General features: G+C 62.5%; 4 protein-coding genes across 11 annotated transcripts; 2 read left to right on the forward strand and 2 right to left on the reverse strand.

Annotated features, from left to right (window-relative positions):
• The first annotated feature begins 367 nt into the window (after nt 1–367).
• Nucleotides 368–10,342, forward strand: TCEA2 (transcription elongation factor A2). 2 transcript variants are annotated; one of them, XM_077948095.1, is made up of 10 exons: nt 368–622; nt 3,538–3,600; nt 3,923–4,028; nt 5,030–5,117; nt 7,051–7,181; nt 7,455–7,511; nt 8,263–8,417; nt 8,496–8,639; nt 9,852–9,923; nt 10,152–10,342. In XM_077948095.1, the coding sequence occupies exons 1-10, from the start codon at nt 551–553 to the stop codon at nt 10,158–10,160; spliced, it is 897 nt and encodes a 298-aa protein (XP_077804221.1). In that variant the 5' UTR covers nt 368–550; the 3' UTR covers nt 10,161–10,342. The 2 variants fall into 2 exon arrangements, with proteins under 2 accessions (XP_077804221.1, NP_001244428.1); NM_001257499.1 differs by having other exon boundaries at nt 457–622; nt 8,493–8,639.
• Nucleotides 10,343–11,168: 826 nt separating this feature from the next.
• RGS19 (regulator of G protein signaling 19) lies at nt 11,169–22,219 on the reverse strand. Of its 7 annotated transcripts, none has more exons than XM_015148542.3 (6): nt 22,120–22,219; nt 14,703–14,800; nt 14,371–14,492; nt 12,437–12,511; nt 12,115–12,349; nt 11,169–12,015 (listed from the first exon to the last, which is right to left on the reverse strand). In XM_015148542.3, the coding sequence occupies exons 2-6, from the start codon at nt 14,730–14,732 to the stop codon at nt 11,824–11,826; spliced, it is 654 nt and encodes a 217-aa protein (XP_015004028.1). In that variant the 5' UTR covers nt 14,733–14,800; nt 22,120–22,219; the 3' UTR covers nt 11,169–11,823.
• Nucleotides 17,763–25,438, forward strand: LOC144332227 (uncharacterized). Its single transcript, XM_077952220.1, has 4 exons — nt 17,763–18,210; nt 18,462–18,668; nt 24,827–24,964; nt 25,344–25,438. The coding sequence occupies exons 1-3, from the start codon at nt 18,127–18,129 to the stop codon at nt 24,869–24,871; spliced, it is 336 nt and encodes a 111-aa protein (XP_077808346.1). The 5' UTR covers nt 17,763–18,126; the 3' UTR covers nt 24,872–24,964; nt 25,344–25,438.
• On the reverse strand, nt 22,260–23,433 carry LKAAEAR1 (LKAAEAR motif containing 1). Its single transcript, XM_077952217.1, has 3 exons — nt 22,693–23,433; nt 22,468–22,590; nt 22,260–22,378 (listed from the first exon to the last, which is right to left on the reverse strand). Exons 1-3 carry the CDS (start codon nt 23,299–23,301, stop codon nt 22,319–22,321), a joined length of 792 nt encoding a protein of 263 aa, XP_077808343.1. The 5' UTR covers nt 23,302–23,433; the 3' UTR covers nt 22,260–22,318.
• Nucleotides 25,439–27,824: the final 2,386 nt, after the last annotated feature.

The raw sequence follows: 27,824 nt of genomic DNA on the forward strand, positions 1-27,824 counted from the left end.
TGACCCAAACTCGGCTCTGGGAGGCTGGGGACGGCCCTCCAGGCCAAGGGGGGAGCGCGCAGGGCCCAGCGGGGCAGGGCTGAGGGCGCTGGGTCCTGAGCCATCCACTGAAGGACGCTGGGGGACAGCAAGGCGCGAAGCAGGAGTTTCTTCTGCTCCTGGGCCCGGGTCGCTCCAGGCTGTCTGGGCTCCGGGAGGGGCGTGCCCGGGGCGCCTCCCGAGCGGGTTATAGTGGGACCACGAGTCTCTGGCGGCGGCGGGTCAAGACTACACTTCCCAGGAGGCTGTGCGCGCCGCGTGGCGCCTGGGAGTTGTAGTCCAGAGCGCGGCGGGCGCGGGCGCGGCGGGCGGGGCAGGCGGGCGCGTGGACTACGCGTCCTAGGATGCCGCGCGCTGCCGCGGGGCTGAGGGTTTGAACCGAGGGTCCGCCGTCCGCGGCGGGGCTGCGTCGGCTGCGGCGGGTGCGGGAGGTGGCGACGACCGGGGCCGGGGTCCCAGCCCGGCTGCGGAGGCGGGCGCGACGGGTGCGGGGGTCGCTGCTCCTGAGGCGATGATGGGCAAGGAGGAGGAGATTACGCGGATCGCCCGGAGGCTGGACAAGATGGTGACCAAGAAGAGCGCGGTGAGGGGCGCGGGCCGCCAGGACCCCGGGAACCCCGCCCCGCCGAGACCCCGTCGAGCCCGCCGACCCCGTTAGGGCCGGAAGACGACCTGAGGGGCAGGACGAGACCCCTCCCCGGCAGAGACTTCCGGGACGCAGGGGAGACCCCCACCCGTGGCCGAGACCCCTGCCCCGAGCCAGCCCTGCCGTTCACCCCCGCAACCCCGGCAGAGGCCGCGATCGGGCCTGGACCTTGTCCCGGGAGAGCCACCCGCTCTGGACTCAGAAGCCCCCTCGCCCGCAGTCACAGGCTCCGCACCCTTCCCTGTCCCTTAACTCCAGACCCCCAGCCTGGCCCGTCGACTCCTTCCATGGCCCCGTCCCGCCTTTGGGAGCCCCCGGGGTGTTCGGGCCTCCTTTGCGGCCGCCCCAGCCCCTTGCCTTCCTCCATCCCGGCCTGGGCATCCTCACGGGCCGAGCCCCGCCCCCAACTCAGCCCTCTCCCACGCTCCGTCTCTTATAGCATTTGTCACGCTCCGTCTCCCATAGCATTTGTCGCCAGCAACAGTTTGGAGTCTGAGGTTGGATCCCTTTTTCTTCTGGAGCTGCCGTGCCTCCCCTGCCTTTTCCTGGCCCTTGTCATCCTCCTTCACGGCCAGCCAGATACCTGTCTTGCCTGTGGGGCCCATTTTCTTCCCTGTCTGTCCCCACCCCACAAGAACCAGGTTTCTCTAATAAATTCTCTCCCTTCTTTAGCCAGGACTTAGCCCGCAGTAACTTGGGTTGTGGGTAGTTATGTGGACACCCTCCGAAAAGAGCCGGTGTGCTTATATAAGACCCGGGAGATGGGGCAAGCCTCCTCTGGGAGCGTCTGGGCGCTGGAGCCTCTGGCCAGCTCTGTTCACTGCGGCCTGGGCCTCTGTTGTCTTGCGGCCACAGCAAGACTTTGGAGGAGGCTGTGTGTAAGGCCTTTGAAGGGGCCAGGCCAGTGGGGGTCCAGTTCCGGAGTCATGACCTTGGCAACCTCTGCACCCTCCAACAGAAGCATCTTTAGCTGATGCTGCCTGCCTCCTGGGGGACGGGGAGGGGTCTGGCCGCAGGTCATGTGGAACTCCTGGCAGGCTCCATAAACCTGACCTGCGCTTTCCCATCCAGACGGTGAACTCCTGGGGCAGGGCCAGCTGTGTGTCTGCCAGGCCAGCCCAGGGCGGCGAAGGTGGCTGAGTCATAGGCTTTGGGTGATTTGTGCAGCCACCCCAGGGCTGTGTGACTGCAATAGGGGTTTGGGGGATGCTTTTTGGGCTGAGCAGGGTTGAGTCTGGGTTCCTGTGACCAGGGCTCTGGACTGGGGTCTGCACTGGGAAGGGGTGGGCTCCCACTCATTCCTGCTGGGTGCAGCACCGCATCATTGCGTTCACACACACCCCTGGAAAACTGGTCAGCAAAAAGTAGGGGTCTGTGAACCATCCATAGCTGTTTCCAGAGATGACCCGAGAAGGAGTTGTATCCCTTCTTAAAGGAGACAAAACACAAACGATAAAAGCTGTAGGTGGGAAAAGCAAAGGTGGGTCATGGAGCCAGGGGAGGGCTGGGTGGGGCTAGCAGAACTGATGGGGGGTTTCTGGTGGAAGAACAGCTTGAGTAGAAGCCCCAGGGGAGAATGAGGAGGGGAGGAGGGCAGTGTGCAGTGGGGCTCCTGGGGGTCCCAGTGCCTGAGGTCCCCTCGGGGACTTGGGGGCCAGGTTTGGGGGATTTTATACCTCTGGTCCTGAGCCCACTGAGAGCCACGTAAGCTGGTGCAGGGCTTTCAGGGAACCAGTGCCCTTGGCTCTGGCTGTCGCCTCAAGGCTGGACTCTGTACAGCCCAAGGGGCAGGGCCGGCCTGAGAGGGTTTAGGAGGGGCTGCGGCCTGGGCAGACATGCCACCCAGATTGCTGGGGTTGTGCGGGGTCTGGGTCGTGGGACATCTGATCAGGTCACCTTAGGGCAGAGGGAATGATACACACGTGGAAACACATGCATGTGTTACAGAGGAGGTGGGGGTGTTGCAGGGCGCAGTTGCAGTTTTAGATAGGAGAGGTCTTGCTGAGAAGGTGTTGTTTAAATAAAGCCCGGTAGGGAGGGAAGAAGATGTCCTGGGAGGCTGCCCCAGGCAGTGGAGCTGCAGGTGCAGAGGGCCTCAGTGGTGGCTCAGGGCCCTTGGGGAGCACTGAGGAGCTGTACCTGGTGTAGAAAAGTGGCCGGTTTGTGCCTGGCCTCAGTGTGTAAGGACCTGGAGGAAACGCAGATCTTGGGTGGGGAGACAAGGCAGAGAGAACGGGTGCGTTGCAACTGTCCAGGCGAGGGGTGCTCGCCTGCTCGGGGGCAACTCAGAGGCCTGGAGGATAGATGAGGGGGCTGTGGGTCTTGTAGGTGTTGGCTGTGGCTGTGCCTGAAAGTTTGGCCTCCTTCACAGCTGGTGGGGGGTGTGTGCTTTGGGGAGAGGCTGCCCTGCACATCAGGGCATGAACGCACGGGGGAGTGAATGAACCTGGCGCTGCACCTTCACCTGGGTGTGGCCCTGGCTGCTGGGGAGGGTCCATGGCTCTGAAGCCTCCTGATTTGCCAGGGGAGCTGGCATTTCTGTTCTGGTTTGGGTCAGTGACCTGAGGTGGTTACAGTGAAGTCAGTGAGGTCATTGCCACGGATGTGGGTTACAACCTGGAATGCTTGAGGCTGCACAGCCCCTCCCCGTCTTGACTGAGCAGTAAGGGCTCCCTGCTGTGGTGCAGGAACAGCCCTGGGTGTCTCCAGGTAGAGGAATTTTGGTTTCTTTTTGACCCCAGGTTGAATCTCCAAATTGTCACTGCCTTGTGTTCCCCTCCAGTAGGCAGAAGGAGGTGATATTGTCCGTTGAGATCTAAAGTCCTTTATGAAGGTCCTCCTTCTCCTTCCAGGAGGGGGCCATGGATCTGCTGCGGGAGCTGAAGGCCATGCCTATCACGCTGCACCTGCTCCAGGTAGGTCCCTGCCTGCCCCAGGTCCGGGACAGCTCCTGGGGACAGCCCAGGAGATGGCAGTTCTGAGGGCACCTGGCAGGGCTTCCCCACCCTCCCCACCGGGCCTTAGTTGGCACAAATGCCTGTTCCTGAGGAGAGGGTCTCTGCCTTTCTCTGGGCTCAGTGGGACAGGGAAGGGAGTCTGAGGATATTGGGAGAGGCATCTACCTCCCTGGCAGGTCCTGGGCTCCTGTCCTGTGGGAGCCACCAAGGGTCTGCCAGGAGGATCTGACCCCTAGGGTGGGCCCCTGCCTCCACCCGACTCAGACCACTTGCCTTGTAGTCCACCCGAGTCGGGATGTCTGTCAACGCCCTTCGGAAGCAGAGCTCCGACGAGGAGGTCATTGCACTGGCCAAGTCCCTCATCAAGTCCTGGAAGAAGCTCCTGGGTGCGGCTTGGGCAGTGCCCACCGAGTGCTGGGACCAGGGCCCCGAGAAGTGCTGCCTCTGGCTGGTCAGCACAGTGTAGGGTCTTGGCAGTGCCCACCCTGAGCCAGGTCACCTGGGAGTGGGGCAGTGGCAACCCCAGACCATGAAGCACCCAGCTTGGGGCTGGCAGTGGATCAGTGGATGCCTGTCAGCATTGGCTGGGAGGGGTGGCCTAGGAGGCAAGGGTGTGTGCTGGGGGCAGGGTTCCAGGTAGAACAAGGAGAGAGGAGCGTTGAGGCCAGGACTTGAGTTGACAGCACTGAGAGTCTGGGGTGAGCTGGGAGGTCACACAGAGGGGAAGGTCACGGCCAGGAGGCTGGGAAGTGTCAGGAGAGGGGAAGGGAGAGGGAGAAGTTGGGGCCGCCTCAGCTACTCACAGGGAACGGAGGGGCAGCCCCTGGCAGGGAGGGAAGGGAAGGGCTGGGCTGGACTGAAGGCTGCCTCTTCCTGGAGACAATGGGGTGACTGGGGTTGCAAAGATGCTGCTATCCGGGATGGAGGCAGCCCTCCTAGCTCTGTCCACACCCTTGTGAAACAGTCTCTCTAGCCCTGTGTGACCCTCAGGCCGTACATAGCACAAGCATGTCCTCATCCCCAGCCCTTGGGCCTGGCTCTGGGCTTTCAGGAAGAGCTTTGCTGGGGACATACTTGGTCTCTCCCGCCAGGACAGGCAGGAGGGTAGGCCCCAGAGGTGGCCTTTGTGAGTGGGTGCTTGTATAGGAAAGTGTTCTGGGGAGGTAGCCTTGGGACTGCAGAGACGGACAGGTTGCTGGGGAGGGTGAGGGCCTGTTCACTGAGGCTGGGCGCCTTCGTGGCCCCTGGCTCCTCTGGCTGGGTGGGGAGCTGGGGGCTGGGGCTGGGAGGGTTGGTGGTTGGGCTGAGGCTGCACCTTGGTGGTGGTCTGCGCCCGTCCCTCCTCTGCCTTCTGATCAGCCCATCCCTGATCTTTCCTCAACTGCAGATGCTTCAGATGCCAAAGCCAGGGAGCGGGGGAGGGGCACGCCTCTGCCCACGTCCTCGAGGGATGCCTCAGAGGCCCCGGATCCCAGGTAGTACACCTGGAAGGCAGGTGCACACACTCCTGCTTCCCAGCCTGTTTCCTTGCCAGGGAAAGGGTGCTAATCTCCGTGTGCCTAGGCACTGCTTTGAGGCCGCACACAGAGTCGGTCAGCCTCATGCTGGACACTGGCCTCGTGGTGTGTCCTGCCTGCACTGACCACTTGAGACGCGGGTCTGTGTCCACCTGGCTGTCAGCCAGCCATCTTGGCCTCTTCCTCTGCCAAGAGCTGCCATATACCCTGAGTGGGCCTGTGGGAGCCCCCTGGCCTCTTCCCCCAAGACCCCCTGCTGGGTCTGGTTCTTGCTGGCCCACTCTGGCTTCCCGAACCTCAGCCTCACTCAATGAGGGCCCCTCCTTCCTGCAAAATTCTGCCCAGAACCAAAGGCGGGTGCCCAGCTCCCCTCTCCTGCCCTGCATGTGCATGTGTGGTCACTGCTGCCAGGGGCGATGAGGGCTCTGTGGCCTGCAGCTGGGAGCTGGGGGTGCTTGTGGTGGCAGCCTACGGCCGAGAGGTGGCTTTGCCCTTGACCATACTGGGTTGTGGTGATGGGGCCACCAGGAACTCAGGGACACTTTTGCAAGTTGATTTTCCTCCAGGAAGCCGCCTGCTTCTGCCAACTTCCACAGGGGGGATGTGGGGAGGGCTAGGTGGATGCAGCCTGGTCGTTGGGCAGCCTCATGTTGGGGTCCAGCCCTGAGGGGCATCCTTGTCCCATTCTGTACGTGCCTAGCGGGGTCATCTGTGACAGCAGAACCTGGCCTTGGGTGGCCCTGCCTTGTCTCCCCCCCAGGCAGCTGTGGGTCTCTCTCCCTCTCCCCACCAGGCAGCTGTGGGTCTCTCCCTCTCCCTGACCTCTGCCTTGTCTCCCTACCAGGCAGCTGTGGGTCTCTCCCTCTCCCTGACCTCTGCCTTGTCTCCCCACCAGGCAGCTGTGGGTCTCTCCCTCTCCCTGACCTCTGCCTTGTCTCCCCACCAGGCAGCTGTGGGTCTCTCCCTCTCCCTGACCTCTGCCTTGTCTCCCTACCAGACAGCTGTGGGTCTCTCCCTCTCCCTGACCTCTGCCTTGTCTCCCTACCAGGCAGCTGTGGGTCTCTGCCTCTCCCTGACCTCTGCCTTGTCTCCCTACCAGACAGCTGTGGGTCTCTCCCTCTCCCTGACCTCTGCCTTGTCTCCCCACCAGGCAGCTATGGGTCTCTCCCTCTCCCTGACCTCTGCCTTGTCTCCCCACCAGACAGCTGTGGGTCTCTCTCCCTCTCCCCACCAGACAGCTGTGGGTCTCTCCCTCTCCCTGACCTCTGCCTTGTCTCCCCACCAGGCAGCTGTGGGTCTCTCCCTCTCCCTGACCTCTGCCTTGTCTCCCCACCAGACAGCTGTGGGTCTCTCCCTCTCCCCACCAGGCAGCTGTGGGTCTCTCCCTCTCCCCACCAGACAGCTGTGGGTCTCTCCCTCTCCCTGACCTCTGCCTTGTCTCCCTACCAGACAGCTGTGGGTCTCTCCCTCTCCCCACCAGGCAGCTGTGGGTCTCTCCTTCTCCCTGACCAGCTGCAGCTGCCCTCACCAGAGTATTTGTGTTGCGGCCCCGCAGGTGGGCACCCCAGAGGTGGCAGGAACTGCCAGGTTCATTCGGATCCACTGGAGATGCTGCCCAGATGCGGACTGCTGGGTCTGGGATCCTGTTCCCACCTGGGGAACATCCTGACCCACTGGGGACCTCACGGCCCATTCCCTCCTGGCTGCTGGGCACACCCCATGGACATCTGGGCTCAAGATAGGCAGGGCCACTGGCCACTGTTGGACTCTGGCAGAGTGGAGCAAGCAGGGTTTGGGGGGGATTATGCTGTGGCACCTGCTGCTTCTGGGATCAGTGTCTTGCTGGGGTACAGCCTCGAGTCTGAGTCTAGCTGGCCCTGGCTCTCTGCAGCCGCAAGAGGCCGGAGCTGCCCAGGGCACCGTCGACTCCAAGGATCACCACATTTCCTCCGGTGCCTGTCACCTGTGATGCCGTACGCAACAAGTGCCGCGAGATGCTGACTGCTGCCCTGCAGACGGCCCGTGAGTGCGGCCGGCCCTGGCTCCTGACACCCGCTGGGATTCTCAGGGCGGCCCAGGCCCCTGCCTGCCCGAGGAGGCCTGCTTCTAGAGGGGCGACTCTCCTCCCCCAGCCCATTGCTGCGGCCCTGGCAGCGGCGTGGGGCCTGTGCCTGGATCGTGGGCCTCTTCCAGGGACACGGATGTCCCCGCTAAGCTGCCAGGGTGATTTGCAGGCAGAAGGGGTGGCAGGTGGAGAAACCAGTGGGGGCAGCTAGTCAGGGCTCCCTCTTGCAGACGACCACGTGGCCATCGGTGCGGACTGCCAGCGCCTGTCGGCTCAGATCGAGGAATATATCCTTTGGGCAGGGCTATGGGTCTGGGTTTCTGGTGGAGTCAGGAGGCTGCCTGGCCTGGTGGCCTCTGGTGGCTGCTGGATGCCACTGCCCAGCTGTCCAGGGGTCACCTGCCTGGGGGGTCACCTGCCTGGGGGGGTCACCTGCCTGGGGGGTCACCTGCCTGGGGGGTCAGCTGCCTGGGGGGTCACCTGCCTGGGGGGTCAGCTGCCTGGGGAGGGGGTCACCTGCCTGGGGGGGGTCACCTGCCTGGGGGGTCACCTGCCTGGGGGGGTCACCTGCCTGGGGGGTCAGCTGCCTGGGGGGGGGTCACCTGCCTGGGGGGGGTCACCTGCCTGGGGGGTCACCTGCCTGGGGGGGGTCACCTGCCTGGGGGGTCACCTGCCTGGGGGGGGGTCACCTGCCTGGGGGGTCACCTGCCAGGGGGGTCAGCTGCCTGGGGGGTCAGCTGCCTGGGGGGGGTCACCTGCCTGGGTAGTCAGGTTGTCTCGCTCCAGGAGGCCCCCAGACCAGCTGAGAGGCTGATTCTGCCTGCTGGTGGGGCCTAGGTTCCCTGGGGCTGTAGCCTGAAGCTGGGTCTCAGTCAGGAATGGGCCTGTGGCAGGCTCGGCCCTGCAGCCCTTCACCTGTCCACCAAGTGTGGCTGGGCAGAACCTTTCCAGCCAGCACCCCAGCATGGCCCCCAGCGGGGCAGGTGGTAGGTGGAGGGCAGCGACGTTGTCCTCGGGTGGGTCCTTAAACACTTGCACGCATCTTCCGGGACGTTGGAAACACAGACATGAAGTACAAGAACCGTGTGCGGAGTCGTATCTCCAACCTGAAGGATGCCAGGAACCCTGACCTGCGGCGGAACGTGCTGTGTGGGGCCATAACCCCCCAGCAGATTGCCGTGATGACCTCAGAGGTGAGCCCCTGTTGGAGGGGCTGGAGGGCTGCTCCCCTCGGAGTGGTGGGCTAAGCCACTGGCCCCGTGCTCCAGGAGATGGCCAGTGATGAGCTGAAGGAGATCCGTAAGGCCATGACCAAGGAGGCCATCCGAGAGCACCAGATGGCCCGTACTGGCGGCACGCAGACAGACCTGTTCACCTGCGGCAAGTGCAGAAAGAAGAACTGCACCTACACGCAGGTGAGCGGCCGCTGGGCACCTCCCCCGGGCCCAGTGTCTTCAGGCCATCCCGTGCCCCTCCTAGGAGCCCATACCTGTTCCCGCCTCTGCTGTGAGTTTTCCGAGCCTCTCTGTCCCTGACTAGGCTAAGGCATGATGGCCACCTTCAGGGACCACTCCCCTCTACCCAGGACCCTGGGCCCCAGGAGGCAGCGTCTTGGGTGGTGGGGTCCACTTGTTCCAGGTGCTCAAGTCGGAGGGCCCGGCCCGCCCAGCCCAGCTGCACGGAGGGCCCTCGAGGTTGATGCTGGTGGGAGGGCCGTGGCGCCTGCTGCCTGGCAGTGACCGCAGGACTCTCAGTCCCTGCCATGGAGGTGGACACTGAGTGTGCCGGGGAGACTGTGGATCCCATGAGATGGCAGGGACCCTGTTAAGAGGGGAGTGCGGCTGGGCACGGTGGCTCATGTCTGTAATCCCAGCACTTTTGGAGGCCGAGGCAGGTGGATCATGAGGTCAGGAGTTCGAAACCAGCCTGACCAACATGGTGAAACCCCGTCTCTACTAAAAATACAAAAATTAGCCGGGGGTGATGGCACACGCCTGTAATCCCAGCTACTCAGGAGGCTGAGGCAGGAGAGTCATTTGAACCCGGTAGGTGGAGGTTGCACAGTGAGCCAAGATCACGCCACTGCACTCCAGCCTGGGCAACAGAGCAAGACTCTGTCTCAAAAAAAAAAAAGGGGGGGAGTGTGTTGAGGCGGCCGTTGCGCCTGGCAGATGGGACTCGTGAGGGGCTGCAAGGACAGCCCTTCCTTCCCCTCAAAGGCTGCATGGGGCCTGGGTCTGTGCAGAGCCTGCCTCTCTCCTGCTCCCAGCCTCTGGTCGGAACAGGCTCTGCCTGTGGCCTGAGGCTCACCCTTGGGCCTTCCAGAAGGCAGCCACGGGCACTGGGGACCCCCGCTAGTTCCCCCCACCATTGGGACCCTACTGCCTAGCCAAGTCTGGGCCCTGCTGGTCCCCAGCCAATGTGAGCTGCTTCAAGCCCACGCAAGGGCCTCTGCCCCAATAGACACTGTCTCCCTCCCGGGAGGCTCAGCTCTGGAAGGTTGGAGTCACAAGGTGGCCTCAGATCAGGTCACCTATGGGAGCTCAGCGGCTGCAAGGCCAGCTCTGCCCATTTGAGGGGACACTCCCTGTAGCAGAGCATGGAGGCTCACCCAGCCCTCCTTACAGGTGCAGACCCGCAGCTCTGATGAACCCATGACCACCTTTGTTGTCTGCAACGAGTGTGGAAACCGCTGGAAGGTGGGTGAGCGGGCTCAGGCTGCCCCTTCCAGCTCCATTCTCTGGAGGTGGGGTGTGTCAGCCTCTGTGGGGTCTGTGGTGTGAACTGGGGATGGCCCTGCCCAGCCAGCCTCCTGGAGTCTTGGGCATGGTGGGCGGAGACTGCAGCCTTGGGTGAGCCTGTGCGGCCTTCTCTCTGGGGAGTCTCATGTGGCCACAAGGCTGGAGGCCTCACCCCCTTTTTCGCAGTTCTGCTGAGCCCTCGTGTAGATGTGCTGCAGCCTTGGGCCGTGGCCAGTGCTGGCCTCCCCCGCCCACGTCCTCCGTTGATACAGCTTCTCTGGAGACCCTAGAAGGCGGCATGTCCTGCCCTCAACCTGCCTGCCTGGATTGCACCTTTCTGCCCTTTCCCCCTCGTTATTAAATGTTTCTTTTTGCCATCTCGTTCTCCTCAGCTGTTACTCCTGGTGGCCCGTCCCCATGTTTGACCTGTTCGCGCTGCTGTGGACACGGCCCCTCCCTGAGGTCAGGCAGTGCTTGGTGGGCCCTGGTGGCTCAGCCCCAGGAGAGGAGCTTGGCTGACCTTCAGAGATCACCTGGGGTGGCTGCCTGTGCGGCAGGTGGGGAGAGGGTCTTGCGTGCGTGCTGACAGCCTGTCGTCCTGTGCAGGGCACATGTCCTGCCGTGCCTCGGGCATGGGCAGCTTGGGACCCGGGTCCTGGCACTTCAGGACAGCTTGTCCCCATGCTGCCGTCTCTGTTATTGTGGGAGTTGTGGTCTCAGGGCCCTGAGCCAATTTCAGCTTCAACTCACTTAACTTCCCAGAAACGTAGGGGATGGGGTGGTGAGCACTCAACTCACAGGGCCTGTGAGATGGCAAAGATGGCACTGTGCCTGGCACCAAGCAGCCCCTCCTGCCCCAGCCAGCCTGCCTCTGGGGACCCCATCCAGCTGGGCCCGAGCGGCACTTCCTGTTGCCTCCTGACTTCTGAGGTGCTGTGGGTTGCACTGTTCTGGCCCCACTTTCAGCGAAGGAGCTCATGCCCCGGGCAGGGTTCAGCACAGCCACCCACTGGGGCCACTGTTCTGAGGCGGGCCCTGGTGGAGCCCAGGGTGTGGGAAGAAGGTGAACACACAGGCTATGTCTCCCCTCCCAAGGGGCACTGGAGCCCCTGCCCTGGCACAAGGGCACTGCTCCCCAGCCCTGAGTCTGGGGCCACTCATTCTCCAGTCTCTCCCCACACTTGGACAAAAATGAGTAGAGACTTGTGCTTTAAAAATATCTTCAATAATAAGACATCCTATTTTTGGGGGGTTAGGGATAGAGATAAATATGAAAACTTTTTTTTTGATAAAACACCTAGTAAGGATATGTTTCCAGGTTTAAAGTTCATGAACATATAAAACAGAAATTGGGTCCTGCCACCTTGAGTGCAGGATTCTGAGGTCCTACATCTGGTTCTGAGGTTCTGGGTTTGATTCTGGGGTACAGACAGCTCAAGTAGGAGGTCTCCTTATGTCATAGAACTACATGATGCAGAGGTTCTGCTCCCCACCAAGGCTTGTCCGGGGCCCGTCAGCTGCCTGGGGAAGAGGCCCCAACGAGGCTCCTGGGTCCAGCATGGCTCCTGGGGGGGCCCCTACTCTCACCATGCAAGAGCCCCCACCAGGAGCCCTGGGCCAGCCAGCTGTGGGCCGATGAGAAGGCTTCTGGCCCACCCTGCACCTGGAGTTCCTGCTTGGCCACGGGTGGGCAGAGCCAGGAGGCACAGCACTCCCCACTGGGTCTAGGACCGTCTCCACGGCTGGGGACCCCAGCCGGCCAGGCTGGGCCCGCAGGTGTGTGCCCCGACAGCCAACACCTGAAGGCAACCCAGAGTCGGCCATAGGAGGCGGTGGGGTCTGTGCTGCTGGGGGCGGCCTAGGCCTCGGAGGAGGACTGTGACGGCCCCTGCAGCAGCAGGGCACGGTAGGTGGGAGAGCTGAGAAAGCGTGGGTAGGAGTCCCGGTGCATGAGTGTGTAGATCTGCAGCTGTGCGTCGTCAAACGTGTGTGCGGACGGCTCCTGCATCTTCTTGTTGATGCCCTCCCGCACACGGGAGTCCAGGCTCACCTGTAGGACAAGGCACTGAGGTCAGGGGGCTTGGGAGGTGCCTTCCCCACCTAGTGCCCGGAGCAGGCGGCCCCCTGCCCCTTGTGGTGTCCGGCGCACCTCCTTGGGGGACAGGATGGACACGTAGTCCTCGTAGATGAGCCTCGCCTTCTCGTCCACCACGTGCTGGTTGGCCTCGGCCTTCAGCTCCTCACAGGCCAGCCAGAAGAGCATGTTCTCCTCGCTGTACTCTGTCCGCAGGAACGCCCGGAACACGCTGCGTCCCGCCGGGCTGTGCATCAGCTTGTCAAAAGACTGGGCCCAGCTCTGCACCTCCTCAGGACTTGGCGTGGCACTGCGGGCATTGGGGCCAGGCTACGTCAGGCTCAAGTCTCCCAGCCTGGGGCCCCCCAACACGCACACACCAGCCGGCTGGACTCACCATACTTCACAGCTGGGGAGGGGCTGCAGCTTGCTCTCCCGGGAGGCCTGCCACGCGCGCCGCCGCTCTTGGTTCCTAGTGGCAGAGAGGAAGCGGCACTGCCGTGGGCACACACGCCTCCATGGCCACACAGGCCCTCAGCACATGGGCAGGCATCTGACACACATGTGTACCCACTGTAGGAGGGCAGCCCCTGCAGCTAGCTCCTCCCACAATCTCCTGGGAAAGGGTGTCCATGCTCCCTGTCAGTCGTTCCCGAATTCTCCACGGAATCTGCAGTCCAGGTTACTGTCCCTGCCACAGTGCCCACGGACTCAGCCCTCTTCCATCCCAGCACCTTGACCCAGTGCCCGTGAGTCTCTGGCCCTCCAGGAGGGACCCTTTGGCTCCTGGTGCTCCTCCCCATCCCTGGCCCACTGGGCAACCTCCTCCACCCACCCATGCCCACCCCACATGAGGCTGAGAAGCAGGTATGCCACCTCCCCTTCTGCCTCTGCTCCCCTAGGGGAGATGGGTTGGGGCAAGCTGAGGGGCCACAAGGAGCTGGGAGATGCCTGAACACCTGGGATGCCAGAAGGGTCATGTGCCTGGGAACAGGGACACCCATGAGAGTGTGCCTAGGAACATGGCCACCCTGCTCCTCGGCCTGTTCTTGGCCTGTCCCTGTCCCACTGATGGGGCCACACGCTGCAGGTCTGGCATGTCAGCAGTGTGTCTCGTCAGCTGACACCACTGAAAGCCCCAAACCCATGTGTCCACACTGGTTAGGTCCTGGAGCCTGATCCCTGGTTCTCTCAAGGGAAACTGCTTCTTTGCCTTGGCTCCTAGTACCCTGTCAATGCTGGACCCAAATCCATAGCCGGCTGATCTTTCTCCAGGGCACGGCTGGCAGACATCGTGCACCCAGACGTCCTGACGGAACTAGGCCCCTGGGCTCCTCCCAGCCCCTTTCCCGACTGCCCCCTGGCCACCCCCAGCTTGCCCATGGGTCAGCTGACCCCACGTTGGGTCCAGAAGCGCTGTCCTCTCATCGGCCAGGGTCGGAAGGCATGAAAACATGCACCAGCTCCCCTACCCTCCTAGGAAATCTGTTACCATCTGGGAGCCCCACTCCCACCCTCACAGGGATGCCCAAAGACCCCCCCACCACCCTGTGCTCTTCTCCCCCGACGCATGCTGTCCGGGAAGCTCTTGGCTATCACCCCAGGGCCAGCAGTTGCCTTATTCGAGTCTCTGCTCAAACGTCCCTCCACCCCACACAGTCTGTGGGGTCTGTGCCTCTCTTTCTCTCTCTTTCTTTCTTTTATTTTGAGACAGAGTTTTGCTCTTATTGCCCAGGCTGGAATGCAATGGCGTGATCTCGGCTCATTGCAACCTCCACCTCCCAGGTTCAAGCCATTCTCCTGCCTCAGCCTCCTGAGTAGCTGGGATTACAGGCATGCGTCACCACACCCGGCTAATTTTGTATTTTTAGTAGAGACGGGGTTTCTCCATGTTGGTCAGGCTGGTTTCGAACTCCTGACCTCAGATGATCCGCCCGCCTCAGCCTCCCAAAGTGCTGGGATTACAGGCGTGAGCCACCGCGCCCGGCCTGTGCCTGTCTTACTCCATCGCAGGCCCCCAGGGCCCAGCCTGGGCTGGCTCACAGCAGCATGGATAAGCACATGCCGTGTGAACGGGCACATGCGTGTACACAGCACACCGACACACCCTTGGCAAGACAGGTACAAGAACCACACATAAGTCCCCTGGGCCCAAGGCACCGGCCACTCATCACCAGGGCCCAACAGACCCCAGACAGGACACGCCGCGAGGTGGCAGGAGCACCCTACCTGCGGGGATTCCTCAGAAGCCACCACTGGGTCCCCTCCTGGGTCTGCTTGGCCCCAGGCCCTCCAGCCCCTCTCCAGCTGGGCACCCCAGGCCCTACTCACCAGGAGCAGCTACAGCAGCAGCACCAGCATAGGCAGCAGGGGTTACGGCTGGGGGCTGCGGGAGGGGCTGCATCATGACTGGACATTGAAGGGGGCCGGTCCGCCTCCTCTGGCCCTGTGTTCTGGGGAAAAATGGGGCTACCTCAGCCTTCAGGTCAGAACCCACCAGACCCTCCACCTCTCCCCCACCCTCCCATGGGTGGCCCTGTTCCCAGGCACATGACCCTTCTGGCCTCCCGGGTGTTCAGGGATCTCCCAACTCCTTGTGGCCCCTCAGCTTGCCCCACCCCATCTACCCCAGGGGAGCAGAGGCAGAAGGGGAGGTGGCATACCTGCTTCTCAGCCTCATGCGGGGTGGGCATGGGTGGGCGGAGGAGGTTGCCCAGGCTCCGTGGTGCCAGCTCTCAGACCCTCACCACAGCCTGGGGGTCTGGGGAGAGGGGCCAAGGTTCTGACTGAGAACCTGAAACCCCAGCCCCTGCCTGTCCCTTAGGAGGGGTCCTGAGAGGGTGTCTCCCTAGCAGGGCCTGCTCCTGCCTCTGGACCCGGCTCTGCCCAGGGCTTCTACCCCAACCCCAAGCTTACAGCAGGGCTGGGAGGGGGTCTAGGGTCATTGAGGAGGGGGCTGCAGCAACTTCTGGCCCCTCCTCCCAGGCTGGGCCCCAGATGAGGCCCCCACAGAAGGTTCCGAGACACCCCCATCCGCTCACTCCCTGGGAAGCCGGAAGCCTGGGTTCCTCTTTCTCGGTTTCCGGCTCCCAGCCCCTCCCAAAGGGGCCCCAAGAGTCTGGGGCTACCAACTGTGCGTGCGGGTGGTGGCCAGACTTGCTTCTAGGGCGTCTGGGGTGGGGAGTGGGCAGAGCGGCTCCCACCAAGAGTCCAGGTCTGTCTGCGGGTCCCAGAGGTCTCAGCCAGGGGCAGCAGGTTAGACCTGCCGCAGTGAGGTTTTAAGTGGGACTCAGGGCTGGACTCTCTGAGGGTGTGGGGAGGGGGGCAGGGCCCTGGTGAGGAGGGACGTGCCCCCCAAACATGGTTCTTTGGTCCTGCTACCTCCCTCCCAAGACTTCCCTCCCTCCTTGCCCACTGCCTCTAGGCTGTGAAACCGCTGTGGAACCAAGGCCGTACCACAGAGTGCGCCAGCCAGGGAAGTGGGGGTGGCAGTGGGTGGAGGCACCCTCCTCCCCAGTCAAAGCCTCAGAGTCCCTGAGGGGTGTGGTGTGGTGCGTGTACCTCCCAGCGTTTGGTTGCACCATCGGCAGGGGAGGTGCACCAGGAGCGCCAAAGCTGTGGGTGGCCCTCGTGCCACCTAAGATACCACTTTGAACCCCAGGTCTCCTTGGGCAATGGCACAGGGGGGCCAATCAGTGCCCCGGAGGCAGTTGTGAACACCTGCGCCCACCTCTGCCCTCTGGGCCTCCATGCATGTCCACCACCCTCCTCCCTGGCCAGGAAGCTCACAACTTGGTTCTACTTTATTTTCTCAATCTTCATCCCCCCCGCCACGCCTCCCTTAGCTTGTGGCCTTTGAATGCTTGTTTCTGTCTGGTTGGTCTCTCTTGGCCTTCTGGGACGGTGTGTGAATGGCGCTCAGAGGAGACAGTGCTGGAGTTCTGCACTCTCAGGGCCCCCAATACCCCTGAGGCCTGGGCATGCAGAGGCCACTGCCCTGGCCCAAGTCTGGGGCAGGTGCAGCATCCCCCGGGACCTCGGCCCCTCACCGCCTGCCCAGCTTCCTCTGAGACTGTGGGTCCCACAGGTTCCTAGCAAGTAGATGAGGAGACAGAAGGTGGCCCCGCAGCTGGGCTTGCTTTCAGGGGTCAAGTTTCTAGGGAAAGGAAGGGGCGTGGCAACCTGAGGTTTGGTAGCTGTGCCCAGACGGGGCTGTCTGTGACTTCCCCAGGCAGCAGTTCTTCCTCCTCTCTGCCCCCACCCAGGGTCCTCCCCCACACTCTAGCACCCCGGAGACTGTCCCTCCTGGGCTACCATGTCCACCCCAGCTCTGAACTGGAGGAGGGGACGTGTTTAGGGGTGCCAGGCCGGGGTGCTAGGGGCTGCATTTGCTGCAGAGGAGGGAGCCAGCCCCTTCTTTCCCAGCTTCAGGCCCTGGACCGGGTCACCTGTCCCTGGACTGGGCTTCCTGTACCCTTCTCAGGTCAGCTGGGGCAACCCATGTCCCCAGGCTACACCCCCTTCTCTCCTGGAGGATACAGAGTCTCAACTAGGGTCCTCCTGCTTGTCATCCTGGGATTGGGGACCCCCCTTCCCCAGCCTCCCAGGCTTTGGCCCCCAAGTCTGGGATGGGAGAGTCTGGACAGGCGGCACGTCTGGTCTCTGGGGATAGAGGCTCCCTTGGGAGTGGCTGCTGCTTTGCTCCACAGAAGGAAAAAGAACGTCCCAGAGCCTGCCCAGTCCAAAAAAAGAATAAGAAAATGTGACAATCCCAGAAAAAAATGTCATAACCTTTGGGAGGGGTTGAAGAGGGGCTCCATTCTCAGTTCTTAGCGCCCACCCAGGGCCTTTCCCATCTGCCACCCTCCACATCTGGCTGGTGGATGAGCCCTGGCCTGGCCCCTCCAAGGAAGGCCAGCTCTCCCCACCTCTGAAATGGTGGTGGTGACCCACCCACCACGCTCCTCTGGCTGCTGTTAGGGTCCCGCCTGGAGGAGCCTGTGTCCTCCTCCAGGTGCCTCTTTCTCCAGCCTCTGACGCCCCCACCCCTACCTCAATGCTCCCTACTCACCAGCGACCCAAAGGCAGGGTGGGGGCAGGAGGGGCCAGGTTGGGTCTGGGCCCCACCCTGGCTGCCGAAGGGGCGTGCACTGCAGCAGCAGGGACTCAAGTCAGACGGCAGGAGGGACTCCTGCGGCGCTCTGGAGGGAGGCTAGCGCCAGGAGCCCCCGATCGGCTGGGGCCGGGGGCGCAGCGCCTCCCCTACAGCTCGAAGGGCTGAGTGGCTGCCAGATCCAGCGGGGTGGGGGCGGGGGCGGACAGGGTGTCCCGCCCCGGCCCCTCCTCACCGGGCTGGCGGGGGGGAGGGAGACGCGGAAACCTGGGTTCTTCCGGCCCCCACCTTTAAGCAATCACTTCCCCAGGCTTTGAGCTCCACAAAAAGGGGAACCCGGCTGCAGCGCCCCCTCCCCCAAGCGCGGGGGGCGGGCTCCAGTTCCACTGCGGCCCAGGGTCCACGTGGACCTGGCGGCGGGAGTCCTTGGGGTTCGAGTCCCGTGCGCCGGCTCCCGAAGCTCCCGCCCCGCACGGTCCCCGGGCCCGGGCCGGGAGGGGCAGGGCCGCTGTCCCCGGCGCGGCGCGCGCGCACTCACCAGCCGCGCTCCCGAGCCACTCGCGCCGCCGCCGGCCCGCGCGCTCCAAGGTCCGGCCCGACAGTCGGGGAGGGGGCGCGGGGGCGCAGTGCGCAGGCGCCTCGGCAGCACTTCCCCAAAGCCAGGGGCCGGGACTTCCTCGCGCCGGGAGGCGCCGGGCCCGCCCCGCCCGCCGCGCCCCGCCCCGCCCCGCGCTCGGCCGGCTCCACACCCCACCCGCCCCGCCCGCGCTCGGCCCCCACAGTCGCTTGGGGGTGGCCCGGAGGGTTGAGGTGCTCGTAGTGGAGCCCTGGCCCCCGGGCCGACGGAGCTGCACGGTAGTAGATGGGGGTGTGGCCGTGGCCCCCGACTCTGCTCGGCGGGGCCGTTCCTGCCTTGCTGTTCGTGTGGGACTTGCACGACACTCCAGTGTGGAGGCAGGAGAGCGGGGCCCCATATGCTGCTTGCCCTGCTTGGGAAAGGGCGGCTGCTGGAAAGGACCGATCGGCGGGCACGCCAGCCCGGCCCACCCCTCGCCTCCGTGAGCTTCGTCTGTAAAACTGGGTTAAGAGCCTGTCGTGCTGTGGGGGGTTCCCAAGGAAGGGGGAGATTCCTGTGCTGCGGGGCTGGGGAGAACTGGGGGTGCGGGTTCGTGCACCCGGAGTCATGTCGAATGTCTCCTGCCGGGCCTGGCAGAGTCCCTGCTGATCCGTGTGTCCCAAGATGTCTTACAGCTTAAAGCCACACTGTCCCCTTTGGCTGACTCTTCTCATCCTTTATGACTCGGTACAGATGTGGGCCAGGCTTCTCATCGCAGCATGCTTTGGCCCAGTGTCGGTGGCCCTGACCCTGCTCCGGAAGTGTCTGCAGAGCATCTGTGCCCCCCGCCCCTCCCCGGGCCCAGCTGTGTGCAGCTCCCGTCCTACCCAGCACAAGCACTCGACCCGGATAGCTCCCAATGTCGGGGTCCTGTTCATCAAATGCCTTCCAATTGCACAGGTCAGGTGCACACCTTACACCTTCACAGAACTCTGAGGGGTGGAAAGGGAGATTTTACTTGTGTTCCTCATTCAATGGACAAGTATCAGTATCTGGGTGCCCCTGTGGGCCAGGCAGTGGGACCAGAAGCCAGCAACATAGATGGGCCTGGATCTGATGCTAGGGGCATAGAGTGAGTTGTGGGGAGCAGGCAGGGAAGGCCTGAGTGAGAGGCGGGAGGGCTGAGAGGGGAGGGTGTTGCACTGCCGAGGGGGGTGAGGGCCTGAAGGGGGAGGTCAGAGGTCAGAGGTCAGAGGGCCCTGGAGGACAGACTGCCTCTCGCAGCTGTACCCAGAGGTCTGGCCGACTTGACTGCAGAACCCTGTGACTGCCATGTTATCAGGCCAGGCAAGCAAAGGCAGGGGCCAGGAAGTCCATAGGGACAAGAGGCAGGCTGCTGCTTATTCAGCCCAAATAACACTCCTGGGAGGTGGGCACAGGTGAGGTCAGGGAAGCTCAATGAAGATGGGCCAGCACCTGGTCCAGGCCACACACAACCATCTGACCCCGCTGAGCCCGCCTGTTGTCTCCGCTGTGGGAAAATGCAGGTGTGGGCAGTTGGCAGTGGGTGAAGGTCAGTGCCCTCCCTGCCCCCTCGGGTCACTCTACAATCCCCCAATCATTCCCCCATCTCCTCTGGCCCCTTGGGCCTGCTCTCCACTCCCCTGGCTTCTGCCCCTTGGCACAGAGCATCCCTGAAGTCCATGGATGGAGCCAGGTGAGCTGGGCAGTTGATGGTGGAGGTGGGATTTGAACCCAGGACCCTCTGCCCCCTCACAGCCCTCAATATATTGGGCTTTGGACCACATGCCTTCCTTCCCATAGAGCTTTCTACAGGCAGGCATCCCTCCAGGCCATGCAGAAACGTCCTGGGCCCCATTCCCCAGCCTCCTTTGCACATCGAGCCCCCGCTTTCCATGGGGATCAAAGGGCTTGAGTGCCAGCCTGACCCTGGTGCAGTCACTGAGGTCACTGTCTTGCTGGCCTTCTCTGGGTGCTGGGCCTGCTGGGCCTGTCTCTGCCCCTCTTCCCTCTTGCCTGTCTGATGCAGAGTTACCCATCCCCTTCAGAGCACTTGCTGCTGTGGGGCACCAACACCCTTCTTCAAGATGAAACGGAGTCTCAGAGAAATGATGAAATAATACGTGATTGTCCCAGTAGATGAACTCATTCTAGATACTCAGTCAATCCCCAAGACACAGAATCCTGAGGTCCAGGCTGCAGGGAGTTTGGGCAGAGGACACCAGGGCTGGCTGTCATCACATGTCACAAGTACATCAGGGTGTGAGTGACTGCCACTCCTGGACAGAGACTGCCTCCCTTCCTTGTCTGTCTGCCCCTGCTCAAGCCCCTTCTCCCTGGCCTCCCTCTCTATCCTTCCCTTCCTGAAACCCCTCCTGCCATCCCTCTGCACCCCCCTTGTCAGCTGACTTCTGAGCTGTGTATACAGTCTGGGCTTGGGTCAAGGCCAAGGGCAGCAACAGCCCAGAAAGAGTAAAGTGCCCGGTGCCTGGGGAGAAGGGCTGGCTGAGGGGCGAGTGCACAGGGCTCCACCCCCTGGCCACGGTTGGGGAGAGACACTGGCTGCCATTGAGCTACCCTTCTGGACCCCAGTTCTGACCTCTGCCCCTCCTTCCAGATCTGCTCTTGGCTTCAGGCAGTCAGCTGGAGCCCCCTGCCAGGAGGAGGGGTTTGTCTGAGTTCCTGTAGTTCCCGCTTCTGTGCAGCCTGCTGGGCAGGGGGCTGGGAGGGAGGAAAAGGAAGCGGGGCCTAGGGAAGCCCCAGGTTCTACAAAGAGCTCATGTCGGGGAGAAAAGTAAGGTCTGCCCAGAAACCTCGGGGCTTTCAGAGTTCAGGGATTTTGTAGGTCGTGGGCCTGTTTGTCAGAATGGGACAGGGGTGGTTTCCTTTCCTACTCCGTGTGTGTGTGTGTGGGGGGTGGGTGTGTGGGTGTGTGTGTGTGGGGGGTGGGTGTGTGTGTGTGGGGGGTGGGTGTGTGGGGGGATGTGGGGTGTGTGTGGGGGGATGTGTGTGTGTGGGGTGGGTGTGTGGGGGGATGTGGGGTGTGTGTGGGGGGTGTGTGTGTGGGGGGTGGGTGTGTGGGGGGATGTGGGGTGTGTGTGGGGGGTAGGTGTGTGGGGGGGTGTGTGTGTGGGGGGTGGGTGTGTGTGTGTGGGGGGTGGGTGTGTGGGGGGATGTGGGGTGTGTGTGTGGGGGTGTGTGTGTGTGGGGTGGGTGTGTGTGTTTGGGGGTGTGTGTGTGTGTGGGGGGGGGTGGGTGTGTGTGTGGGGGGGTGGGTGTGTGTGTGGGGGGGTGGGTGTGTGTGGGGGGTGGGTGTGTGTGTTTGGGGGGGTGGGTGTGTGTGTGGGGGGGTGGGTGTGTGTGTGGGGGGGTGGGTGTGTGTGTGGGGGGGTGGGTGTGTGTGTGGGGGGTGGGTGTGTGTGTTTGGGGGGGTGGGTGTGTGTGTGGGGTGTGTGTGGGGGGGGTGGGTGTGTGTTTGGGGGGTGGGTGTGTGTGGGGGATGTGGGTGTGTGTGTGGGGGGTGGGTGGGTGTGGGGGGGATGTGGGGGTGTGTGTGGGGTGGGTGTGTGGGGGGATGTGGGGTGTGTGTGGGGGGGTGGGTGTGTGGGGGGGATGTGGGGGTGTGTGTGGATGTGTGTGTGGGGTGTGGGTGTGTGTGTGTTTGGGGGGTGGGTGTGTGTGGGGGGTGGGTGTGTGTGGGGGGTGGGTGTGTGTGTGTTTGGGGGGTGGGTGTGTATGGGGGATGTGGGTGTGTGTGTGGGGGGTGGGTGGGATGTGGGGGTGTGTGTGTGTGGGGTGGGTGTGTGGGGGGATGTGGGGTGTGTGTGGGGGGGTGGGTGTGTGGGGGGATGTGGGGGTGTGGGTGTGTGTGTGTGGGGGGTGTGTGTGGGGGTGTGTGTGTGTGGGGGGACGTGGGGGGGTGGGTGTGTGGGGGGGATGTGGGTGTGTGTGGGGGGGTGGGTGTGTGTGGGGGATGTGGGTGTGTGTGGGGGGGTGGGTGTCTGGCGTGGGGCATTAAGGGGGTCACAGGAGGCTATTCAGGATGGAAAGGAAGGCCACGGGGTGGGTTTTTTTTCTGGGGGCAGCAGGGGTTCCCCTTTCCCAGTCTCTTGGTCCTCTGGGCACAGCTGGTGCCTCTTCAAAGGCCAGCTTAGGTCACTTCCGCTGCCCACAGCACAGCCCTCCCCCGGCCCCCTGGCGGGATGACCTGCACTCAGGGCCACTGCAGCTGAGGCTACCTTTGCTTCTGGGGGTGTGACTTGCTGAAACAGGCTCTCCGTCCTCCCCAAGACTGGGGGCCTCCCATTAACCCACAGAACGCCTGGTTGCCAATGGGGGCAGGTCGGGATTAGGGGTAGGCGTGTCCCTGACCTGTTACTTTCACACTCACCCACTTGCGTCTCCCCACTCTTTTGGGAGAGGCCCCACTCTCTGTACCCGATGTCTGTAAGGTGCATGGGAGAGGCAGCGTCCATACTCCCCGCTTCCCTCGGGGGTCCTGGGGAGCGGCAGCAGAAAGACCAGAGCGCCTTCGGAGAATTATAACTTTATGTGGGAGGCTGCGGCGCGTCGCACACTTTGGGTCGCCGTCACCGCGGGAAGATGCTGCCATCCACGTTCTCCTCCAGGATGGTCTCCACACGCCTCCGCTGCCGGGGAGAGAGGCTGGGGCCCGGCGTGTGCGGAGGCGGGCGGGGCCCCCTCCCCCCTTCCCGCCCCTACCGGGGCTTGTCGGCACCTCTTGGCGGTCCAGGGGGTCCGGGATCCGCGTGGGCTTCAGCTGCGGCGGCAGGAACAGCTCCAGCCGGATGGCGGCGCGCGCGGACTTCTGCCGCTGGATGAGCAGCGCGATCTCCTCGGCCTGCCGGGCCCGGGGTCGCTGAGCGCGCGCCGCGCCCCGACCCGCCCGGCCTCACGCTCCGGGGGCGCCCCCTCCTCACTCCTGCCCCCCGCCTCGCCTCACCCGCATGCGGGTGTAGCGCAGCCGCAGGGCGCGGACTCGCCCGCGGGCCTCCGCCGCCTTGAGTACGCCGAGGAGCCGGTTCTGGCGCTCAGCGGGCAGCTCCAGCGACTGCGTCCACGTGCGCGGGTCGGGCATGCGGTACCCCGGCTCCACCGACCCGCACGGGAAGGTGGAGGCGGCCGCGCCCACGTCGTCCAGCAGGTCGCCGAAGAGCAGATGGCGGTGACGCTGCGCAGGGAGCATGGCCGCTAGCCCCTGCGGCGTCAGGGCCCAGCCCGGCTTGGGGGGCTCTGTCGCGGGCGCCCACTTGGCGCGCCCCTCACCCCGCGCCGCGCCTGGCGCGCTCTTGCCGCTTCGCTCCCGCGGTTCCTTGCGCCCGCCCTCCTTCGCTGGCGGCGGCATCCTTCCGCGCTGCGGAGGGAAGAGGGCGTCCCGTCGGAGCCGGGGCTGGCACCGGGCCCCTCCCGCCCTCGGCAGGGCCCCACCGTGCGCCCCAGCTCCCGCCCGCTGGGCTCTCCGCAGTGGGTTTTGAGTCCCGCACCCCCAGCCTCTGAGCTTTGCCCAGGCGCTCTCCCTCTCCCGAGCGCACGTCCCCAGCAGCTCTGCCATCGGCTGATCCTGCTCAGTCCTGCAGTCAACTAGAACTTTCTGATCAACTCAGTTGTAGGAAGTATCTTTCCTACCCTACAGACTGTGCTGTTGGAATTGAGAAACTGCCGAGACCACCCCCCACATGGAGACCTCTAGGTGACGCCTGGGGGACCTTCGTTGTGCCCCTATGTCTGCGGTCCCCGACAGTCAGGGTCTCCCACCAGACAGTTGGCTCTTCCCCTTCGGGGCCTAGATGGTTGTGGGGCAGGTGACAGAGGAGGGAGGGTCCAAAAGTCCAGCTGGCTCCTTGCTTCCTGGCCCCAGCCTACATCTGCCACCTTGTCCAGCCAGGGCCGGGCTCGCTGTGCCAGAAGCAGAGCCACTGCCAGCCCCAGCGGCTGCTAACGCCCCCGCCCCTCCTTAGCTCCAGCAGCCGAGGCCTAGTCCCCACCTCTTGGTCCCCGCACCTTCTACTTGCTGCCTTCTCCGGTCGGTGGAACCTCCGCGTAGCCCAGACTCTCTGGGGCTTGTTGACGCGGTTGCCCAGCAACCGGAGTCCTGCCCCTCCCTCGACCAGGTGGGACAGGTCGGGTCGTGGCGCGGGGCGGGATCCCCTCCGGAGGGCCCTGAGTTAGAGCTTGGGCGTGGACGAGCCCCTCATAGGAGCCATCGGGGCATAGAGGCATAGAGCCGGCTTCTCCAGCTTAGGTGAGCGTCCTTTCCAGGCGGCGGCAGACGCGCCATCCTAGGGGTTGTGGGCCCAGGTTCCTGGCTTGAGGGGTCTTTGGGGTTAGTTTTGTGGGTGGGGCCCTCGGCCATGAGGAGACCTTTGTGGTTCAGGCCCATTCCTTTCTGATGGCCAGGGGGCCCTGGCCCCAGCCACTGGTGTTCACAGAAAGGGATAATGGGGCAGAACTCCGGACCCCTCACCTCTTCTAGGGCAAGTTTGGGGTCTCAGAGGTCCAGGTGTTCCCCAGGACCAGAGCTGGGTTTTGCTGAACCCTGTGTCTTGGGATCTTGGGTCCTAGGTACTAGATTTTGGAAATCTATTTGTGCATTCCTTTATTTTGTAACTAATTATCAATTAACTAATCATTTTATAATTTCTTCATAAGTGTATTCTAGAATTTACTAATTTCACGTGCTTATTCCACAGTTTAAATTAGGCAAAGATTAGTGCATAAAGCCCAGTCTGTTGCGTATCTGTTACTTCCATGAGATGTCTGTACTCTCTCTACATTCACAGACCTGCCGCTGGGGCACCTTGCTGGGAGTTGGGAACCTGGGAGTCTGGGAGTCGGGCTGTCCTAGCTGAGAAGCAGGGTCTTAGCTGAGGCTCCGGCCTTTTGGCAGGAGGCTGTTGGGTGTTCCCATTCCTTTTGGGAGACCGCCCTGACCTCTCAGTAAGAGGGTAAACTTTGACATTCAGCCCTATGACCCTGAGCCGGCACCCCATCCTGTGGCTAGGCCCATCCTTCCAGCCCTCAAGCTTTTACTGCTCCCCAGAAGGTCCTTCCTGGTGCTGTTCCCTCCCCTCCTGCAGGTGCCTTTGGGGTCCTGCCTGGGCTGCAGCACCAGCCTGGCTTGAGGAAGGTCCTTGGTTTCTGGAAGCAGCAGTGACTGCGTAGGGATGCTCACCCAGCAGCTGTTTCCTCCGGGCAGCCTTTGTCCTCCCATAGGGGTGAGTCCTTTGAGACAGGGACCTGGGCCATCCTCTCAGCTTCCCTGGGTCCGGGCCAGGGGGACACATGGGTGGGACACTTTCTGGCTCTTGGTGTTTGTGGGGGAGTTAATGCAGGGAGTAAGGGAATGTTCTTCTGTTCTGCACAAAGGTGCTTGTAACCTTCTTCTGTTTTAATAGGACTGGAAAACCTTGACACCCCCTAGTCCATAATTCCCAGCAGGTTCTCCTGGGACCTACCTGGCTCACATTCCTCACCCCTGCCGTTTCTCCACACATTTGCAGTTCTTCAGGGAGGGAGGGGTTCTCTGTGTGTTTGGGGTCCAGGAACTGTGAGGGACCCAGCAGGCCGACACCTCCCATCTGTTTCTGTCCCCAGGATTCACGTGTTTTTCAAGGGCTAACGGAAATGCTGAGATCTAAAAGCATGTTTATTCCTGCCAAGGCCTGACAATGAACCTTCAAGTCAAATTAGTAAGCTTTATTAATGACTACAAAGTTTAACATTATATTGAGAAGCTACAACTCAATTTTTTTGTCATTGTATATAAATTTTGTAAAGTTAAGATCACAAAGACAAAGTAATTTATTCTGATGAAACTCAGAATTGTTAAAATTCTTTCACTTTTTAAATAGTACAAATGTGTGGCCTGGTGACTGGCTTCCCCACGGGATGGCTGCAATGTGTGGGGCTGCCAGACCCTCTGCTTTGATTCTGGTACTTGGCCAGCCCAGGGTGGTGAACCTGTGGAAGGAGGGGGTAGACTGTGCCTGCCCCGGGGATGGGAGTGGTGAGGACGAAGGACAGTGCTCCAGCTGCCGTCTGATTCTGAGTCACTGGATGAAGGTGAGGTGTGTGTATCTGCCTGGTGAGTAGGTGTGAATCTCACCTGGAACCTAGGCCTGCCCAAATACCCAGGAGCTCCAAGAGCAGCCTGTGTCAGGCTTTGACCGTATTTCGTGGACGCAACTTCTGTGCTGTCATTCATGTGTCACCGTATCATGTCTTGGGCTATCCCTAGTATGCTCGCCTGTTGTTTTGCCTGCTTAGGACATGTGTGTTTGAGGTTGTCTTGCTCCCTCATATAACATGTGTCTCTTGCTATCTCTTGCATGACGTATATATTCCATATAGGACCCTGATTCTACCTTCCCCTTTCTGGAGAGACCACCCCATCCTTGGCAGGTTGGGGGAGGGCAGGACTCTGTTCGGGGTCTAGAGAAACCTGGACCGTTTCATCTGCACCACCAGCTCTCCTCTGTGGGAGCCTTTCTGGGTCTGGGGCTGGACCCCTGCCAACCCCAGGGAGCATAGTCAGTGTCACACCTGGCCACTCCCCTGGCCAGGTGACCAGGCCTGTCCTTTCCTCTAAGACTGTGCCTGTGAGGGGCCAGGCGCCTGTCTCCTGCGGGTCTCTGCGGGGTCCGTTGACCATGTTCTCAGAGGATGCCTGCTGAGACCAGAGCTCACAGGCCTAGCCTGGCAGCCGTATTACTGAATCATGGCCAAGTTAGGAAAGTTCCGAGGGCTGGGGGTCCTGGGGCTTCTTGGAGGAGGTAGGACTGGAGCTGGCTGGGGTGGGGCAGGATCCATGCAAGGGGCCAGGATCGTGCATCGAGGCCAGGATCTCTGCATGGGGGCAAGAGTCTCTGCAGTGAGGACTTTTAGGAGGTGACAGAACCTGTGCAGGGTGCAGAATCTTTGCAGCGGGGCCAGGATCTGTGCAGTGGGTAGGAACAACATTGGGAGTCAGTGTCTGTTCAAGGGAGTGGGGGGACAGGACCTGTCCAGGGAGAGCAGGATCTGTACAGAGGGACCAAGATCTATGCAGGGGGATAGCATCTGTGTGGGGTGGGGGCACAGTCTGTGCCGGAGTTCGGGGGGACTAGATCTTTGCAGGTGTGGTCAGGATCTGCGCAAGGGGTAGGATGTGTGCAGGGAGGCCAGGGTCTGTGCAGAGTGGCCAAGATCTGTGCAGAGTGGCCAGCGTCTTTGCAAGGGGGCAGGATCTTTGCAGGGGGAACAGGTTGTGTGCAGGCAGGTGCACAGGGTCAATGCAGGGGGCGGGGTCTATGTGGGTGGGGGGCAGGTTTTGTGCAGGGGGCCTAGGCTGTTCAGGGTGTCAGGGTCTGTGCAGGTGGTTTGCAGCAGGCACAAGGGAGGGAGGCGCTGTCCCGGGTTCTGTGGTTATGAGCATGTCAGGGCAGGATGACACAGAACACACAGGTAGTTCAAGGGAACACATTATAAGATTGTGAACACCTGGACTGGGGAGGCCATGGCCTTCTGCTGGACACTGAACGGCTCCCACAAAGGGAGTTGAGGTCTCTATTGACTCCTGAAAGGCCAGGCAAGGCAGAGCTGGGAGCTGCCTTGGTGGGGGTGCAGGTGGCTGGTTGCTATTGCTGGGTGAGAAGGCTTGGGGTCAAAAGAGGTGGGAGTCAGGGAGCTAGGTCAGACCTCATCCCCCCTCCTTTCTTCCTGTCTTCCTTCTATCCCCAATGTGTTTTCCTCCCCCTTCTCCCCTCCTTCCTTACCCATCCTCCCTCTTGATCTCTCCATACTTCCTCCCTGCTCCTTTCCCTTTCCTCCTCCTCCCCATCTCAACCCCTCATCCTCCCCCTCTCTGGCTGTAGGGAGGAAGTTTTGGGGGTGACCCAGGTGGCAGGCAGACATGCTGAGGGAGAGGTGTCTGCAGTAGCAGGGATGAGGTGCCTGTGTCCCGCGCTCTGCCCTGGCCTCTGACACTGGTTCCTGGGCGGGGGACATGAGGTGGGGCTCCTTTGTCCTTCCCTTACAAGGCCTCAGCTCTGCCCACCCTCAGTGCCTGCAGTGCCCAGGCTGGGTCCCAGGCTGGAA

Source organism: Macaca mulatta, chromosome 10 (genome assembly GCF_049350105.2).
Source record: "Macaca mulatta isolate MMU2019108-1 chromosome 10, T2T-MMU8v2.0, whole genome shotgun sequence".
NCBI classification, from domain to species: Eukaryota; Metazoa; Chordata; class Mammalia; order Primates; family Cercopithecidae; genus Macaca; species Macaca mulatta.

What these genes read in the sequence shown, in the direction of transcription:
- RGS19 (XM_015148542.3), bottom strand. Translation starts at nt 14,732, where the DNA reads ATGCCCACCCCGCATGAGGCTGAGAAGCAG. An exon ending in CGCATGAGGCTGAGAAGCAG is followed by an intron (nt 14,493 to 14,702) that starts GTATGCCACCTC and finishes ATTTTTCCCCAG; the next exon opens with AACACAGGGCCAGAGGAGGC. An exon ending in CCATCCTGTCCCCCAAGGAG is followed by an intron (nt 12,016 to 12,114) that starts GTGCGCCGGACA and finishes CTTGTCCTACAG; the next exon opens with GTGAGCCTGGACTCCCGTGT.
- LKAAEAR1 (XM_077952217.1), bottom strand. Translation starts at nt 23,301, where the DNA reads ATGGCAGAGCTGCTGGGGACGTGCGCTCGGGAGAGGGAGAGCGCCTGG. An exon ending in TGCGCTACACCCGCATGCGG is followed by an intron (nt 22,591 to 22,692) that starts GTGAGGCGAGGC and finishes CGGGCCCGGCAG; the next exon opens with GCCGAGGAGATCGCGCTGCT. An exon ending in ACCCCCTGGACCGCCAAGAG is followed by an intron (nt 22,379 to 22,467) that starts GTGCCGACAAGC and finishes TCTCCCCGGCAG; the next exon opens with CGGAGGCGTGTGGAGACCAT.
- LOC144332227 (XM_077952220.1), top strand. Translation starts at nt 18,127, where the DNA reads ATGCTGCTTGCCCTGCTTGGGAAAGGGCGGCTGCTGGAAAGGACCGAT. An exon ending in CCGGCCCACCCCTCGCCTCC is followed by an intron (nt 18,211 to 18,461) that starts GTGAGCTTCGTC and finishes GACTCGGTACAG; the next exon opens with ATGTGGGCCAGGCTTCTCAT. An exon ending in AATGCCTTCCAATTGCACAG is followed by an intron (nt 18,669 to 24,826) that starts GTCAGGTGCACA and finishes CCCCTCCTGCAG; the next exon opens with GTGCCTTTGGGGTCCTGCCT.
- TCEA2 (NM_001257499.1), top strand. Translation starts at nt 551, where the DNA reads ATGATGGGCAAGGAGGAGGAGATTACGCGGATCGCCCGGAGGCTGGAC. An exon ending in GTCCTGGAAGAAGCTCCTGG is followed by an intron (nt 4,029 to 5,029) that starts GTGCGGCTTGGG and finishes CCTCAACTGCAG; the next exon opens with ATGCTTCAGATGCCAAAGCC. An exon ending in GTCGGCTCAGATCGAGGAAT is followed by an intron (nt 7,512 to 8,262) that starts ATATCCTTTGGG and finishes AAACACTTGCAC; the next exon opens with GCATCTTCCGGGACGTTGGA.